The sequence below is a fragment of the Sebastes fasciatus genome, chromosome 15, assembly GCF_043250625.1.
Source record: "Sebastes fasciatus isolate fSebFas1 chromosome 15, fSebFas1.pri, whole genome shotgun sequence".
In the NCBI taxonomy this organism is placed as follows: domain Eukaryota; kingdom Metazoa; phylum Chordata; class Actinopteri; order Perciformes; family Sebastidae; genus Sebastes; species Sebastes fasciatus.
In genome coordinates this window covers 3579401-3599506 of record NC_133809.1, presented here as the reverse complement: position 1 = coordinate 3599506, position 20106 = coordinate 3579401, and the positions used below count along the sequence as shown (strand labels likewise).

At 38.3% G+C, this 20106-nt stretch overlaps 1 protein-coding gene and 1 long non-coding RNA gene across 2 annotated transcripts in view; one reads left to right on the top strand and one right to left on the bottom strand.

Moving 5' to 3' along the window:
* The window catches only part of LOC141783620 (uncharacterized), a 218608-nt gene that overhangs the window by 37349 nt on the left and 161153 nt on the right, over positions 1 to 20106 (top strand). The window contains exons 15-16 of the mRNA XM_074661012.1: positions 6218 to 6283; positions 11416 to 11499. Coding sequence (XP_074517113.1) covers positions 6218 to 6283; positions 11416 to 11499 — 150 coding nt within the window. The remainder of the gene's footprint in view (positions 1 to 6217; positions 6284 to 11415; positions 11500 to 20106) is intronic.
* LOC141783643 (uncharacterized) lies at positions 1398 to 18680 on the bottom strand. The gene is made up of 2 exons (XR_012597327.1): positions 18568 to 18680; positions 1398 to 1955 (listed from the first exon to the last, which is right to left on the bottom strand). It is a non-coding gene; the product is annotated as an uncharacterized LOC141783643 (long non-coding RNA).

Sequence of the window (20106 nt, the reverse complement as noted above, 5' to 3'; positions counted from 1 at the left end):
ATATTTATATATATATATATGTATATATATATATACACACACATCTCTTTCTCTCAGAGACAGAGAGAGAGATGTGGGAGGAAGTCATAGAGCAGTTTTGGAGGGATCTCTCTCTCTCTCTCTCTCTCTCTCTCTCTCTCTCTTTGGGAGAAAGGGATGGGCTCCAGCAGATAAACTTCTGCTTTTTTTCATGTGTTTTCTCTTCAGTCAGTAGCCTTGTGACGCAGTTATTTTCCACTATCTTAAAGGTATTGTAACTACTTTATTACTTTATTAATCTTATCTCCAGAGTCTGTGTAACATCCGTTTATTCAATTATTACATCTAATTCTGAACAACAACAAAAATAAACAAAACTGGTCAGAAAAGCGGTTTTATTTTGTTATTTTTAATAAGGCTGACAGTGCAGCGCTTTATGTAGGCCCACTGTTTTCTCCTTCTTAAAATAGTCTAATAAACCAGATAAACAAGTCTCATTTATGTTGTTTGGTTTTAATTCAACACTATGATCAACATCCATTCAGCGTCGGTAATATGGAGTAGAACCTGCATCTGATTATTTTATTAGGAGTCAAATGTGACGTGTTGCTGTTTTCTTCGTCTTTATATCGGTAGTCTGAGAAACAAAGCAAACAATCAATCTACTATTTAGTCGTTTCACTGAGTGAGAAAAAGCAGAAACTCCATTTCTCCACTTTAAGACTATAAGATAATGAAAGTACTGAGAGATGAACATGTTGTCACATGCAGCAAGTTCTTCAGTTAGAGGATCTGAAACCTGCAGATCCTGAAGTTGACTTGATGTAACTGTACTGTCAGATCAATGTGATTAGTCATTGATAACTTGTCTCAGTCCTAATGTATAATTAACCCTTATAATAATCTAATAATAATAATAATCCATGTTAAAGTGAGGAGTGGGGTAACTGGGCTACTTTACAGAGTCAACTTCTACTGAACTTCTCTGAGGCCTACTTTGTAGTTTCTATGTATCCAGCAGTTGCTGCAGCTGGATGTGTTTCTTAGTCGTCTTTTTATTCAGATAGATAAGCAAACATCTACCAAAAATTCTATCGTCCCAAAATAATGTGTTAACAAAGGGAACTGTATATACAAAATACATAAATAGAAATAAGATTGATTAGATTATATTCACCAGAAGTATAAAACATTACATGTCCCTTATAAATTAAAAAGAAAATGTCTTTATTCTTTAATTTGATTCTTTGATGTTCTCTAATCTAATTTCTTTCTCTCTCGTACCAGAAGTGATACGGAAAGGAAAGCTTCCTCTACAGCCATGGGGGGCTGTTACAGGTCAGTAACTATTATATTGCATTAAAAAAAAATAACTCCTCTCTCAATTAAGCTTTTATACAACCATCAACAGACACACACACACACACACACAAAAACACACACACACACACACACACACACACACACACACACACACACACACACACACACACACACACACACACACACACACACACACACACACACACACACACACACACACTCACACACACACACACACACACACACAAACACACACACACACACACACACACACACACACACACACACACACACAAAAACACACACACACACACACACACACACACACACACACACACACACACACACACAAACACACACACACACACACACACACACACACACACACAAAAACACACACACACACACACACACACACACACACACACACACACACTCACACACACACACACACACACACACACACACACACACACACACACACAAACACACACACACACACACACACACACACACACAAACACACACACACACACACACACACACACACACACACACACACACACACACACACACAAACACACACACACACACACACACACACACACACACACACACACACACACACACACACACAGGGTTAAATCAACTCTCTCTGGGTCATTTACTCTCAGCTCTGTGCAGTCAGTCAACGGAGTGCAAGTGGGTGTTTTTGACAGCTCAGAAATCATCTGGCGTTATAAATTATATCACATAAATAAGAAAAACGAATGCCTGGACTAGTCCTGATTTTGAGGCTGTAGATTGGCTTGGCACATTATTACTTAAACCTGCAGTAGGCAGAATATCTTTGGCATCATTGGGCAAAAACTCCATAATAACCTTTCATCATATTGTAATTCAAGTGTTCTGAGAGATAACTAGACTTCTGCTCCTCCTCATGGCTCTGTTTACAGGCTTTAGAACATTTAGCCCGTTACGGGAGACTTTGACCAATCACAGGTCATTTCATTGAGAGAGCGTTCCTATTGAGCGTTCCTATTGGCTGTGCTCCGGCTGGTGCTTGGTATTTCCTCAACTGATCTCAACATTGCGTCGGCGTCACAAACCTTCTCATTTTACAGCTAAACCGTGCACTACAAGATGATTCTGAAAACATCTGAGGAGAGAAAAAGGCATTAACGTAACATGATATTGATTCATATTTGATCAGCGCTGCCTAGTTTGACCGTTTGGTCGGAGTTCATGAGTGATTGACAGCCGGCTCAGAGACGGCAGACTCCAGATCAGCTCTGATTGGTTGATTTCCTCCGGTCAGTGAAATCCTGCAGATGCCGTTAGGAGCAGCAGAGAATACCGGAGGACACAGACGAACATGATTTACTACTGTCACGATATAGCGAACGTTTTATAAAAATAACTTTTTTTTAATCATATTTGCTCCATTTCTACCCACTGCAGCTTTAAATGTCAGGGTTTAGATTATCGTTTATCATTCTATCTTTTTATTAACTGCTTACATAATTGAGTTGAAGACACACCTGTGCACATGCACCTACAGTTTCTTGGTTATGAGTCTTTTCCTGATAAGGTGAAACATCAGCATGCAGATGCAGCTACCAGGTGAACACTGAGTTCTAGCAACATTAGAGTTGTAACTAAAGTTCAGTTGTTTTATTTCTGCGTGGCATGGCGTCATACAGAGTTTAGATTATGATGTTTGCTTATCACAATAAGCATTACATAACCTCTTCTGCTTTATTCCACACTGTTATCCTGCTGCTTTTGCTTTTAATGTTTATTTTTATACTGATGAAGTAACAGTACCTATTACTTGCTGTAGTTCAAAAGATCCATCGGTGAACCCAAAGGCAGCTGTCCGGCGTTCGGTCCAGCCTCCAGACCCTCAGTGAGTCTAATCTGTTAACCTCATAAACATTCTTTCACACTCTTTTTGAATATATCCTGATGAAGCTGTGAACATCATTAAAACCTTTCCAGCATGGTTACATTCATCTTTTCTGTCGCTGACAGACACTAAAGTCAGTAAAATCATCTTCCTCTTCTTGTAGACCAGAACAGCTGTGAATGTTTGGGCCTTTACATCCTTATAATACTCATATTGTCCTAGAATGATCCCACATGATGGAGTTAAAGTGGGAACTACTTTAAAAAGATTGTAGAAATCATTGAGTGGGAACAGAATCTACTTTTGCTTAAGTTTTCTGATGCCTACTTGGTAGTTTCTGTGTTTCCAGCAGTGGATGTTTAATAATCTAATCTCCCACCCTGGTGGTCTTTCTCTCTTGTCTACTAGATGGAGTTACCAGAGGACACCCCCCAGAATGTCAATCAATGGTCTCCAAGAAAGATCCTCTCTCATGTAAGTTTTTATGAACATTAAAATGTAACTGCATTCATGAACATTTTGCACACACACAGTTGGGTTAGGTAAATAATAATAGGTTAGGTAAATAAGGTTATTATATATTATAACTATTTATTAACTGATTAAATACTTGAGTAGAGGACACACCTGTTCTGAGTCTTATCTGGGTTGTGAAAGGTGAAATATCAGTGTTCAGATGCAGCCACCAGGTTTGTTACTAAAACACTGAGGGGTGAATTCACAAAAGGATTGTGCAGCTTTTGTAGCCGCTAAACCTGCACAAATAAGACAAAAAGAAACTCTGAAAGAGGGTGAAATACACCCGTAACTGTGCTGCTTAGCCAACAGCGTCTCGGTGCTCCTGTGATAATTACACATATTTAAATTAGGAAATATTCTGACATTTGACACAGAATTGTCCCTTTTCTATTCAAATGAGTAGAACTGCCCCTCTTAGTGGATTAGTTGAATAATTAGTTGTTTTGGTCTCAGTCGACTTAGATTTCTTTAGTTGATTAGTTGTTTTTTATGCTCTTTTCATGCTGAATGACGTATTTCCAGTAAACTTCTGAGCACATCTCTGGTAAACAGCAGATTTAAAGTGGTGCTTTAGTGAGATTCTTTGTGGAGAAACTCAGTTTTACAGATCTGTCCGTTAAATCAACTAATCGATTAGTCGATGAAATTGTACGAGTGTTAGTCTTTGGTCGAGGACAGCCCTACAAATGAGCCTCATTGCAAAAACCGTCCAAGTCTTGCAGCGCTAATAGCCACCTCTAAACTCTGATGGCCTCCTCCTGAAATATACAGATATTTATTAAAATACCAAACTCCAAAAGAGACCATTCCAGCTCTTTGCTCCAGTGTGTCCCTTTGACAGATCCATGTAAGTGTCTTGTAGGTAAAGTGTGTTTTTCTGATGATCACATGAATAACAGAGAGTTTATTATCAGAAGGACACTGTTACTCTACCAGATATCTTAAATATCTGTTAACAAAGTGATTGTTGGAGCCATAATGTAGTTTGTTTTATTTGATCCTTCCTTCAACACAAGGTGACATGCAGTTCTGACATTGACCACAGGGTGGAGCATTAATGTAGGAAGTGTATATAGGTAAACTCCTCAGGTGATGACAGTCAGGTGTGTGAGATGGGACTGTTCACAGAAAGTAGCATCATTTGCATTTCATTTTGTGCAGTCACACATCACATGTAGAACCTCTTCTGCTTTATTCCACACCCTGTTATCATGTTTGAAATCAAGTTGTTTTTAATGTTTATTTTCATACTGATGAAGTAACAGTAACTATCACTTGCTGCAGGCCGGACTGTTATTCTTCCTCAGAGGCAAAGGTGAAGAAGTGGTTAAACCCCCGCACCGATGATTTCAAAGAAGGATCCTCTGTCATGTAAGTTTTTATTAACATTTAAATGTAACTGCATTCATGAACATTTTGCACACACACAGTTGGGTTAGGTAAATAATAATAGGTTAGGTAAATAAGGTTATTATATATTATAACTATTTATTAACTGATTAAATACTTGAGTTGAGGAAACACCTGTTCTGAGTCTTATCTGGGTTGTGAAAGGTGAAATATCAGTGTTCAGATGCAGCCACCAGGTTTGTTACTAAAACACTGAGGGGTGAGTCCATCAAGAGTGATATGTCCAATGATCAACTCACTGATTTCTCTGTCAAGTAAGCTTTAATTAACATTAAAATGTAACTGCATTGATTGACACGGTTAAGGTTAAATAACATACTTGGTTAAAATGACAGTCGGCAACTTTTATCATTTAACAGCTAAACCGTGCACTACAAGATGTTTCTGAAAACATCTGAGGAGAGAAATAGGCATTAATGTAACATAATATTGATTCATATTTGATCAGCGCTGCCTAGTTTGACCGTTTGGTCGGAGTTCATGACTGATTGACAGCCGGCTCAGAGACGACAGACTCCAGATCAGCTCTGATTGGTTGATTTTCTCCGGTCAGTGAAATCCTGCAGATGCCGTTAGGAGCAGCAGAGAATACCGGAGGACACAGACGAACATGATTTACTACTGTCACGATATAGCGAACGTTTTATAAAAATAACTTTTTTTAATCATATTTGCTCCATTTCTACCCACTGCAGCTTTAAATGTCAGGGTTTAGATTATCGTTTATCATTCTATCTTTTTATTAACTGCTTACATACTTGAGTTGAAGACACACCTGTGCACATGCACCTACAGTTTCTTGGTTATGAGTCTTTTCCTGATAAGGTGAAACATCAGCATGCAGATGCAGCTACCAGGTGAACACTGAGTTCTAGCAACATTAGAGTTGTAACTAAAGTTCAGTTGTTTTATTTCTGCGTGGCATGGCGTCATACAGAGTTTAGATTATGAGATTTGCTTATCACAATAAGCATTACATAACCTCTTCTGCTGTATTCCACACTGTTATCCTGCTGCTTTTGCTTTTAATGTTTATTTTCATACTGATGAAGTAACAGTACCTATTACTTACTGTAGTTCAAAAGATCCATCGGTGAACCCAAAGGCAGATGTCCGGCGTTCGGTCCAGCCTGCAGACCCTCCGTGAGTCTAATCTGTTAACCTCATAAACATTCTTTCACACTCTTTTTGAATATATCCTGATGAAGCTGTGAACATCATTAAAACCTTTCCAGCATGGTTACATTCATATTTTCTGTCGCTGACAGACACTAAAGTCAGTAAAATCATCTTCCTTTTCTTGTAGACCTTTTCTCAGATTCTCTGATGACTATTTGGTAGTTTCTGTGTATCCAGCAGTGGATGTCTAATAATCTAATCTCCCACCCTGGTGGTCTTTCTCTCTTGTCTACCAGACCCCCCGGATGGTCAAAAACTCCCCCTCTTGATTTCAAAGAAGGATCCTCTGGCATGTAAGTTTTTATGAACATTAAAATGTAACTGCATTCATGAACATTTTGCACACACACAGTTGGGTTAGGTAAATAATAATAGGTTAGGTAAATAAGGGTATTATATATTATAACTATTTATTAACTGATTAAATACTTGAGTTGAGGACACACCTGTTCTGAGTCTTATCTGGGTTGTGAAAGGTGAAATATCAGTGTTCAGATGCAGCCACCAGGTTTGTTACTAAAACACTGAGGGGTGAATTCACAAAAGGATTGTGCAGCTTTTGTAGCCGCTAAACCTGCACAAATAAGACAAAAAGAAACTCTCAAAGAGGGTGAAATACACCCGTAACTGTGCTGCTTAGCCAACAGCGTCTCGGTGCTCCTGTGATAATTACACATATTTAAATTAGGAAATATTCTGACATTTGGCACAAAATTGTCCCTTTTCTATTCACATGAGTAGAACTGCCCCTTAGTGGATTAGTTGAATAATTAGTTGTTTTGGTCTCAGTCGACTTAGATTTCTTTAGTTGATTAGTTGTTTTTTATGCTCTTTTCATGCTGAATGACGTATTTCCAGTAAACTTCTGAGCACATCTCTGGTAAACAGCAGATTTAAAGTGGTGCTTTAGTGAGATTCTTTGTGGAGAAACTCAGTTTTATAGATCTGTCCATTAAATCAACTAATCGATTAGTCGATGAAATTGTACGAGTGTTAGTCTTTGGTCGAGGACAGCCCTACAAATGAGCCTCATTGCAAAAACCGTCCAAGTCTTGCAGCGCTAATAGCCACCTCTAAACTCTGATGGCCTCCTCCTGAAATACAGATCTTTATTAAAATACCAAACTCCAAAAGAGACCATTCCAGCTCTTTGCTCCAGTGTGTCCCTTTGACAGATCCATGCAAGTGTCTTGTAGGTAAAGTGTGTTTTTCTGATGATCACATGAATAACAGAGAGTTTATTATCAGAAGGACACTGTTACTCTACCAGATATCTTAAATATCTGTTAACAAAGTGATTGTTGGAGCCATAATGTAGTTTGTTTTATTTGATCCTTCCTTCAACACAAGGTGACATGCAGTTCTGACATTGACCACAGGGTGGAGCATTAATGTAGGAAGTGTATATAGGTAAACTCCTCAGGTGATGACAGTCAGGTGTGTGAGACGGGACTGTTCACAGAAAGTAGCATCATTTTCATTTCATTTTGTACAGTCACACATCACATGTAGAACCTCTTCTGCTTTATTCCACACCCTGTTATCATGTTTGAAATCAAGTTGATTTAATGTTTATTTTTATACTGATGAAGTAACAGTAACTATCACTTGCTGCAGGTCGGACTGTTATTCTTCCTCAGAGGTGAAGGTGGAGGCAAATGATGGTGGTTCGGTCCAGCCTCCAGACTATCCGTGAGTCTAATCTGTTAACCTCATAAACATTCTTTCACACTCTTTTTGAATATATCCTGATGAAGCTGTGAACATCATTAAAACCTTTCCAGCATGGTTACATTCATCTTTTCTGTCGCTGACAGACACTAAAGTCAGTAAAATTTCTCTTTTGATTGTTTGAGTGGAATGTTGGAGTATATCAGGTCTTGTAACTCGTGAGGGTGCACCATGTTCTCTTCCATTGGCCTCCAAGACACCCGAGAAGCAGCACTTAACCATTTGGAGACAGGTTGCGGTACAAACGACCAATGATACCACTGGAAGTTAGGTACACCGAGGCCCCCTTCATCTTTTGGCCTTTGGAGAGTTAATAGTTTCAGTCTTGACTTTTTATTCCCCCATATAAACCTCAACATTAAAGAATACATTTTTTTCCAGTGGTCTTTAGGTGGTTGTAAAGGTACCATTGAGCTGAGAAAGTTGATTCTTTGGAGGACATTCATTTTAATAGTGGAGATGCGAGAATGGAATGATAATGGGAGGGTTTTCCATCTTTGTAAATCTGCTTCCATCTCTGTCACAAGTACGTTGTAGTTGTTTTTTATAATGTTTGCAATTGAAGAGAAGATTGACACTTCTAAGTATTTGATGTTCTGAACCACCGGAATATTGGATATGGAGGTCAACTGTCTTGCTGAAGCATTGAGTGGGAGTAAAGCAGATTTAGCCCAGTTAACTTTATATCCCGAGATCTGGCTAAAGCTGTTGAATATATTTAGCAGATGGGTAAGAGACTGAGAGACATCCTGAATAAAAAGCAATATATCATCGACATAAAGGGGAAATAAAGTGCTTGGTGTTATGCATATTGATAGGTTCATGGCTAACTGATTGTCGGACAGCCTGGGCCACAGGTTCCAGAGAGAAGGCAAATAACAAAGGAGAAAGAGGGCAGCCCTGGCGGGAGCTATGAGATACAAGGAACTGTTAAGAAAAGATGTTCCCCGTCAATACCATAGCAGTGGGATTTGAGTAAAGAACTTGAATCATAGTAATAAAATGATTATCAAAGCCCATGCGGCGTAGTACTGACCATAGAAAATGCCACTCAAGGCGATCAAAAGCCCTCTCTGCATTGAGAGAAAGGATAGCTGTTGAAGAGACAGTTTTATTAGAAAACTCAATGATATGAAGAAGACAGCGTAGATTGTCCAAGGCAAGGCGGTTTTTGATGAAGCCTGTCTGATCCTCATGAATGAGATAATTCATATGCGGTTCCAATCGAGAGGCTAGTGCTTTGGCATATAGCTTGATATCAGTATTCAGTAGTGATAGTGATCGATAATTTGAGCAATCCTGTGGATCCTTGCCTTTTTTAAAAGTAAAGAGATAATGGCTATGTTATTATTTTTGCAAAACGAACCCTTAGAAATTGCAGAAAGAATCATATCCCGTAAGAGAGGTCCTACTTGGGGCCAGAAGGCTAAATAGAATTCTGGAGGTAACCCGTCTAAGCCTGGTGACTTGCCTTTGTTCATTGACAGGAGAGCTTTATGGAGTTCAGGTAAAGATAAAGGGGCATCAAGAACAACACAATCCTCCTGAGAAAACTGTGGAAGCTGCAGTGGGTTTAAAAAGCTAGAGCAGGATCGACTGTCAGTTTATCTCTGATGTATATAGAGATGAGTAGAAGGCCTTAAAGTTTTCATTGATTTCTATTGGGTCTGTACACAATTTACCAGTGGTGGATTTAATAGAAGTTATATTTGCCAGTCTTCCGTTGGTTTTAAGTTTTAGTGCCAGTAAGTGACTTGGTTGTGCACCGGTTAGATAATAATTTTGTCTTGTTCTATGAATGAGGAATTCTGCTCTATGTGTAAGTAAATGATTGAGGTCTTTACGGAGTAGCTCCCTCTTAAGTACCAACTCCGGTGTAGCATTCAAGGTCATCATATTTTCTACTTCAGAGATGTCTTTTTCTAATTTCTGAATATGCTGCAGTCTAGATTTGTTTAGATTGGAAGCAAACCCAATTGTTTTATCCCCGATTCATCCCTTCAATGCCTCCCACAGAATACCTGGATCATTCACTGACGGTTTATTAATTGCAATAAATTCATCTAAATGTTCTTTCATTTCAATGAGGAAGATTTCATTCTGCAGTAGAGTGGAGTTAAAACGCCAACGTGCTGCACGTTTTGGGATAGAGAGAATGGTTATTTTACCTGTCACCGCTCTGTGATCTGAGAAAGACATGGGAAGTAATTCAAGATCTGAAATCTTATCATACAGCTGTGTAAAGACAAAAATGTAGTCAATACGGGAAAAGGATTGATGTCGTGAAGAAGAACAGGTAAATTCTCTCACTGAGGGGGGTGACATTCGCCAAGCATCTACAACCGAACAATCTATAGCCCATTTCCTTAATGCACTAGATGCCAGACGTTGCTCTCTTGACTCAGTAATCCCAGTTCTGTCCAAAGAGTGTAGCCAAACTGCATTAAAGTCACCCCCTATTATTAGAGAAAATTCAGATAATTCGAGTATTGTATTAGTTAAGTAGTTGTGGAATTCAGCATCAAATACATTCGGTGCATATACAGAAATAAATGCTATTTTAAACCCATTTATTAATGTTTTTGTATAAGCAACTCTCCCTTCAGTATCTCTCCCAGATCCCAGATCTGTATATTGAAAGGTGCGTTTGGCGAGGATTATTACACCTCTATTCTTTTTTGTTTTTCTTGTTAAAAGGCCACCTCTACTTTTTTTCTTTGTAATAAATCCATAATGCTAATTCTTTTTTGAGGGATATTTAGGCTTAGCCCATTCCAAGATAGTAGTGTAATGTTAGTCATGAATATGTAAAGAAAACAGCAGTGCTACCAAAGTATGCTCAATAAAGAAAATACAGCTGTTTAATAAAGATAAATAACGTAGTTTCATCAGGTCCAGTCCCATATTCACATCTACCGTGCCCCCCGGTCTCCTCTTGTTCCCAACCCTGTACTCCTCCGAGAAAAGAGAAGTGTCCCTACAAAAAACAGAACCCCTACCCACCCACCCCAAAACTAATTGTGACTGTGAAAAAGACAGTCTGGAAATATAGGGGCTAAAGAACCCACCTTACCCCCCTCCCCTTAAGTTGACCCCTTATCTGAGTGGAATATAGATTTTGAGTCTTACCGGTAACGAAGATTGGGAATTAACTTCCTTTTCTAGTAGAGCAGAGCAGCTGTGAATGTTTGGGACTTCACATCCTTATAATACTCATATTGTCCTAGAATGATCCCACATGAGTGGGAAAAAAATCTACTTTTACTGAAATTCTCTGATTCCTACTTGGTAGTTTCTGTGTTTCCAGCAGTGGATGTTTAATAATCTAATTTCTGATCTAATGATCTTTCTCTCTTGTTTACTAGACTGAGTACAGAAAGCTTCACGTGGTGGCCCCGCATAAGATCAATCAGTCCCCTTCTTAATTTCAAAGAAGGATCCTCTTACATGTAAGTTTTTATTAACATTAAAATGTAACTGCATTAATGAACATTTTGCACACACAGTTGGGTTAGGTAAATAATAATAGGTTAGGTAAATAAGGGTATTATATATTATAACTATTTATTAACTGATTAAATACTTGAGTAGAGGACACACCTGTTCTGAGTCTTATCTGGGTTGTGAAAGGTGAAATATCAGTGTTCAGATGCAGCCACCAGGTTTGTTACTAAAACACTGAGGGGTGAATTCACAAAAGGATTGTGCGGCTTTTGTAGCCGCTAAACCTGCACAAATAAGACAAAAAGAAACTCTCAAAGAGGGTGAAATACACCCGTAACTGTGCTGCTTAGCCAACAGCGTCTCGGTGCTGCTGTGATAATTACACATATTTAAATTAGGAAATATTCTGACATTTGGCGTAAAATTGTCCTTTTTCTATTCAAATGAGTAGAACTGCCCCTCTTAGTGGATTAGTTGAATAATTAGTTGTTTGGTCTCAGTTGACTTAGATTTCAGGGCATAAACTGCTGTTCAAAGAAATGACTGACAGCACATAAACATACACGGTTATCTGAAGTTAGGAGCGTTTGCTGAATCTGACGTGACACACTTGTACGACGGTACGAAAAGAAGTATGAGAAAGTTAAGATAAGAATATGAAGATGTTCTTGCATGAGGTCCGTTGTTTGTTGTAGCTATTATGGGACTCAGGACTATTTATTTATAGGAAATAGTGACATTAGTACATTGTCCCTACTTGTTATTTTATCTTTCTTTCTTTCTGTTATTCCATCTATCTTTATCTAGTATTTCTCACATTAGTTTCAATAAAACTGACAAATTCACAACATGCTGTATATTATCGTGATATAAATTTACATTTGGCATGATAGACATGTTTATCCATATCGCCCACCCACACTTGCAGCTTAAATCTTAATACCCACTGTATGCATTTTAAATAATGTGCTGTGTTTGTAACGGGAAAAGAGACACAGTGATCAAGGAGATGCTGCTGCAGCTGACGCAGCAGCTGCAGCACCAGCCGTACCGGCAGCAGCTGCAGCAGTACCAGCAGTCCCAGCAGTCCCAGCAGTACCAGCAGTCCCAGCAGCACCAGCAGTACCGGCAGCAGCTGCAGCAGTACCAGCAGTCCCAGCAGTCCCAGCAGTACCAGCAGTACCAGCAGTACCAGCAGTACCAGAAGTACCAGCAGTACCAGCAGTACCAGCAGTACCAGCAGTACCAGGAGTACCAGCAGCACCAGCAGCAGCTGGATCAGCAGCTGATGCAGCTGATCCAGCTGCATCAGCTGCTGAACCAGCTGATGCCTTCTCTACACACATTATAATCATGCGTTGCTAATTTCCTAAAAAACAATGTATTGACTGATACAAAAATAGTCCCTCTCAATCATCACTTATGTCCCACTAGAGTGTGTTGTGTTGTCTGTTTCTGCAGAGACCCTGCAGCCTTCTGCCCGTATTTCCTCTATCCTTCTTATTTTGCTTTACTCTGGACGCTTCCCCTTATGAACAAGTAGTATACTTCAAGTTTATTATATGAAGTATACTTTCTGTAGTAAGTATACTAATATCAATGTAGTATACTTGTAAGTTTACTAATTAAATACTTATTGGGACTAAATTGGCTTTTTAGTTATAAAAGGATACTTTAAGTGTAAGAACAGTAAGCTTTGAGTACACAACTAGTTTACATCTAAGTTGTATTTTGTACTGCAACTATACTATGAACTATACTACAAGTGAATAGGTATACTGTTAGTTTAATAGTTATATACTTACAAGCCAAGTATACCTTTCTGTATGAGGCAAGAATACGTAATTATACTTTTCTTATCTCAATCAAAAGATTAAGTATAAGCCAAGTATACTTTGACTTTACTGTATACTTGTCTGTATAAGCCAAGTATACTTAAGTATATCTCTGATAAGTACATCAAAAATAAACTGAAAGTATACTCTCTTATTTTAAGTTTAAAATAAGTATACTAATAGCACACTTGAATAAACTTCTATTGGTAAGGGTCTGGTCGTCTGGCCCCACGTGGGGGTGTAACCTCCAGCCAATAACGGCGTGCAGGGTGTGCAGCCCGTTCAGGTGGTCAAATACCACCGCTTTGTCACGTCCCTCGGCTTCTGATACCAAGACACAAGCATTAGGCTACACATCAATGGGCACAAGTCCACCTTCAGATGCTTTGCAGCCGTATTTGACGGATGAGAACGGGGCCAACGAATATTGCATATTATACCTTTTAGAAAAGTTCTCTTTAAACAAAGCAAATCCATTTAATCAGCAATTATTTCTATTGTTATGCTGAGTTTGTTTGAACCTTCTGTGGTTCCAGCTTTGAACTTGTTGACCTTTTACCTTTTTGTGTCATTTCATTACCCAATGAAAACTACATTCAGCAGCTGTAACATTTATAACATTATATAATATATTTTATACGCTGCTCACCTAATAATTAAATTGTTGTTTGATACGAGACTATTATATACTGAGAGATTCTTGTGATGAAGTCATTTTAAAATGAAGATCAGCTCGATTATATCGTCTTCTATGGTGTGTCCTAACTGTTAGTGTGTATCAGTTTTTACAAAATGAGCTGTCACACCGTGTCCTAGCTGGATGCATCAGGAGTACGTTTTAGCGACAAAATCAGCTTGATTATATTGATTTCTATAAATAGCAGATAGATCCTATCCTGTCATGGATATATATTGTCATACCGGTGAATCATCTGTGAAGACTTCAAGTCTTTTGTTGTATTATTATTATTTTGTTGAGAATAAATCAAGTGTTCATACATTTGTGGAGTCGATTGTGTGTTTTTGAAAAGGGGATTCATCCATTAACAGATAAACAGAAGGGAAACATCGTCTGGTATAAAAATCTATGATTCAGAAGCTGCAGCTTCCTGAGAAACTTGATTTGACTAACTCACACTGCTGAAGCCTCATATTAACTTCAAATAAAGCTTTGAATTTTTTAATTAGAAGTTTAAAGTAGCATAAAATGGAAAAAGTAAAGAAGTACCTCAAAATTGATTTTATAACTACTTTACTTTAAAAATATTTAATAAATAAATATTTTTATTTTATTTAACAGGGAAACACCAAGAGGGAATTTCATACCAAAAACACCATAACTTTGGAAGATACCAGCTTGATTTGACTAACTCACACTGATGAAGCCTCAAATTAACTTAAAATAAACCTTTTAATTTTTTAATTAGAAGTTTAAAGTAGCATCAAATGGAAAACGTAAAGTACAAAAAAATATTTTATTTATTTTATAACTACTTTATAAACATTTTATTTTTATTTTATTTTATTCCCTAGCTGTCCATTTAAAAGCAGGGACATAAGAAGTGCCATTATATAAGTAGGGGTTTCTGTTGCCAGTGTTAACTCTTTATATGACAGAATTGAGCTAAGTTTACATTTTTATAACACCCAACCTAACACTTAAACATACTTTAACCCCACATTTCTAAAAACGGACCCACTTTTATTATTATTATTTAAATTAAACTTAATGTTGCCGCCTTGCCACCCCCCCGGACGAGTTGGTCTCGTCCGTGTGTCGAGAATCAAACGCACATGTTGGGTGTGTTGTGTTGAGGATTGCAGCGATATTACAGCATTTAGTGAACCTCTGCGCTGTTACGTTGCTGTCTGCTCTCTAATTGCTCGGACATCGACGTGGACCCGCGGCGATGCCGTCTGCATGACCTGCGGCTCCGTGCTGGAGGACAACATCATCGTGTCCGAGGTGGAGTTCGTGGAGACGGGAGGCGGAGGCTCGTCGGCTGTGGGACAGTTCGTCTCCTCTGAAGGTGAGAGAGACGAAATAACTCACCTGTACAAACTGATTGTATTGCTTTGTTTGTTTTCATCAGTTCCAGTAGCTGAATGTAACTAAGTACATTTACTCAAGAACAAATTTGAAGTATCTGTACTTTACTTTCCATTTCATGGTACTTTATACTTCTATAGTTATACTCCACTACATCTCAGAGGGAAATATTGTACTTTTTACTCCACTACATTTATCTGACAGCTTTAGTTACTACTCAAAGTTAGCATAAAAAAACATATGAAAACTTTAAAATATGATGTATGTATTGTATTTTATTAAAGTACCCAACAGTATATCAAATTTGAGCTTAAACAATTAGTCAATTGTTATTTTCATGCAAAAATGCATGAAACATTTCATAGTTTCAGCTTCTCAGATGTGAAGATTTGCTGCTTTTTCTCGTCTTAATTGACCGTAAACTGAATAATGTTGAGGTTCAGACTGTTGTGGCTATTTTCAGAATATTTACAAACCAAACAAACAATCAATTAATGGAGAAAATAATCATTAATATTTTACATTAATGCATGAGTAATAATAATCTAACAATATAATCTGTAATAAAACAGCCACAGTGGACATTTTTCTACTTTTAACACTTAAAGTACATTTTCCTGATTGGGGGCATCTCCCTCACTGGCAAAACAAGGCTTGTCATCATTGAAGGCCATCTCAATGCAGTGAGATATCGGGGTGAGATTCTGCAGCCAGTGGTGATCCCATATCTCCACAATCTGGCACCTAACTTCATCCTCCAAGATGATAACGCTCGCCCCCACAGAGCCAGGGTTATCACAGACTACCTCCACAATGTGGGAGTAGAGAGAATGGAACGGCCTGCCAAGAGTCCAGACCTCAACACTTGTGGGATCAGCTTGGGCGTGCTGTACGTGTTAGAGTGACCGACACAACCTCGTTGGCTGACCTGCAATGAATCCTGGTTGAGGAATGGAACGCCATCCCACAGCAACGTGTGACCAGGTTGGTGACCAGCATGAGGAGGAGGTGCCAGGCTGTTGTGGCTGCGTATGGATCTTCCACCGCTACTGAGGCTCCTGACGGTGTATTAAATGAATAAAGTGTAAAGTAGCCAATATGTCTTGTTTGTTCCTTGTTACTGATAGAGAGTTCAATCATCCAATCCACCAATCAACTCAAAACAAGAGTCAACACCAACAGGAGAATACACTGTTTACCATTGGCAGAGCATTTTGGAACATTTTTCTTGGGTGCTAACCACATAATAAGCTGTGCTGCTCATCCCACAAATGCATGATCCTTACAAGTTGGACATCATTGTGAAGGTAAATAAACAGGCTTTCCAACCATGTAAAATACAATGACCATTAGCATTGTAACAACAGAGAAATAATCCACCAAACACAAGTTTACAAACTTTTTTCCCCCATTTTTATATATATGTATATATCTATATATATATACATGTATACACACATATCTCTTTCTCTCGGAGACAGAGAGAGAGAGATGTGGGAGGAAGTCATAGAGCAGTTTGGGAGGGATGTCTCTCTCTCTGTCTCTTCAAGCAGGTAAATTCCTGCTTGAAGGGATGGGCTCCCTTCAAGCAGGTAAATTCCTGCTTATTTTCATTTTTGTTTCCTCTTCAGTCAGCAGCTTTGTGATGCAGATTTTTCCCACCATCTAAAAGGTATTGTAACTACTTTATTACTTTATTAATCTTATCTCCAGAGTCTGTGTAACATCAGTTTATTCAATTATTGCATTTAATTCCGAACAACAACAAAAATAAACAGAAAACTGGTCAGAAAAGCATTTTTATTTTGTTATTTTAAATAAGGCTGACAGTGCAGCGCTTTATGTAGGCCCACTGTTTTAACATTGTCTAATAAACAAGAAGAACAAGTCTCATTTATGTTGTTTGGTTTTAATTCAACACTATGATCAACATCCATTCAGCGTCGGTAATATGGAGTAGAACCTGCATCTGATTATTTTATTAGGAGTCAAATGTGACGTGTTACTGTTTTCTTCGTCTTTATATCGGTAGTCTGAGAAACAAAGCAAACAATCAATCTACTATTTAGTCGTTTCACTGAGTGAGAAAAAGCAGAAACTCCATTTCTCCACTTTAAGACTATAAAAGAGGGTTAATATATATGTATATATATATATATACATATATATGTATATACTGTATATATATGTATATGATAAAAAATAATCTAAACATATATTTATATGTATATACACCTGTGCACATGCACGTACAATTTCCTGGTTATGAGTCTTTTCCTGATAAGGTGAAACATCAGCATGCAGATGCAGCTACCAGGTGAACACTGAGTTCTAGAGTAAGCGACCTGGGTGTGTGCGAAAGAATAAAGTCGTCCAACTCGTTCTGGGTTTTCCTCATAACTTTAGTGAACTCCTGAACACAGTTTAATTAAGCCATCTCCCTCTGCTCCCTCACTGCCAACCATAAACCACTCCTCCTTTTTCTCTCTCTCTTCTCCTCTTCTCTCAACCCATAAAACTCCCAGAGCCCTGAACAGCACCGACTAGCTGACAATATGTGATACCAGCAGTAACTGTAATATGTGATACCAGAATATCTTAACATTACTGTAAACACTAAATATGTGTAAACAAAATGGAATAGAGCAAATCAATAACATACTAAACCTATGTTTGCACAACTATGTTTACATGACACAATTTCAGTCTTACACTAACAACATTAGCATTGTAACTAAGGTTCACGTATTCTCACATGCAGCAAGTTCTTCAGTTAGAGGATCTGAAACCTGCAGATATTGAAGTTGACTTGATGTAACTGTACTGTCAGATCAATGTGATTAGTCATTGATAACTTGTCTCAGTCCTAATGTATTCAGTGACTACTGAGAAGGATAGAACATTACATGTCCCTTATTAATTAAAAAGAAAATACTAATAATTTGTGAGGGAAATGTCTTTATTCTTTAATTTGATTCTTTGATGTTCTCTAATCTAATTTCTTTCTCTCTTGTACCAGAAGTGATACGGAAAGCAAAGCTTCCTCTACAGACATGGGGACCTTTCACAGGTCAATAACTATAATGTTGGATTAAAAAAAAAGAACTCCTCTCAATTAAGCTTTTATACAATCATCAACAGACACACACGCACACGCACACACACACACACAGTGTTAAATCAACTACCTTATTTATTATTGTCTCTCTGGGTCATTTACTCACAGCTCTAATTATACCACATAAATAAATAAAACAAATGCCTGGACTAGTCCTGATTTTGAGGCTGTAGATTGGCTTGGCACATTATTACTTAAACCTGCAGTAGGCAGAATATTTTTTGGCATCATTGGGCAAAAACTCCATAATAAACTTTTATCATATATTCAAGTGTTCTGAGAGATAACTAGACTTCTGCTCCTCCTCATGGCTCTGTTTTCAGGCTTTACAACATCTAGCCCGTTACGGGAGACTTTGACCAATCACAGGTCATTTCATTGAGAGAGCGTTCCTATTGGCTGTGCTCCGGCTGGTGGGCGGTGCTTGGTATTTCCTCAACTGATCTCAACATGGCGGCGGCGTCACAACCTTTCTCATTTAACAGCTAAACCGTGGACTATAAGATGATTCTGAAAACATCTGAGGAGAGAAAAAGGCATTAATGTAACATAATATTGATTCATATTTGATCAGCGCTGCCTAGTTTGACCGTTTGATCGGAGTTCATGAATGATTGACAGCCGGCTCAGAGACGGCAGACTCCAGATCAGCTCCGATTGGTTGATTTCCTCCGGTCTATGAAATTCTGCAGATGCCGTTAGGAGCAGCAGAGAATACCGGAGGACACAGACGAACATGATTTACTCCTGTCACGATATAGCGACCGTTTTATAACAATAACTTTTTTTTAATCACATTTGCTCCATTTCTACCCACTGCAGCTTTAAATGTCAGGGTTTAGGTTATCGTTTATCATTCTATCTTTTTATGAACTGCTTACATACTTGAGTTGAGGACACACCTGTGCACATGCACGTACAGTTTCTTGGTTATGAGTCTTTTCCTGATAAGGTGAAACATCAGCATGCAGATGCAGCTACCAGGTGAACACTGAGTTCTAGCAACATTAGAGTTGTAACTAAAGTTCAGTTGTTTTATTTCTGCGTGGCATGGCGTCATACAGAGTTTAGATTATGATGTTTGCTTATCACAATAATCATTACATAAACTCTTCTGCTTTATTCCACACTGAAATCCTGCTGCTTTTGCTTTTAATGTTTATTTTCATACTGATGAAGTAACAGTAACTATCACTTGCTGCAGGCCAGAAGGTCCAGACATGGATCCAGAGGCAGATGATGGTGTTTCGGTCCGTTCTGCAGACCCTACGTGAGTCTAATCTGTTAACCTCATAAACATTCTTTCCCACTCTTTTTGAATATATCCTGATGAAGCTGTGAACATCATTAAAACCTTTCCAGCATGGTTACATTCATCTTTTCTGTCGCTGACAGACACTAAAGTCAGTAAAATCATCTTCCTTTTCTTGTAGACCAGAACAGCTGTGAATGTTTGGGCCTTTACATCCTTATAATACTCATATTGTCCTAGAATGATCCCACATGATGGAGTTAAAGTGGGAAGTACTTTAAAAAGATTGTAGAAATCATTGAGTGGGAACAGAATCTACTTTTACTGAAATTCTCTGATGCCTACTTGGTAGTTTCT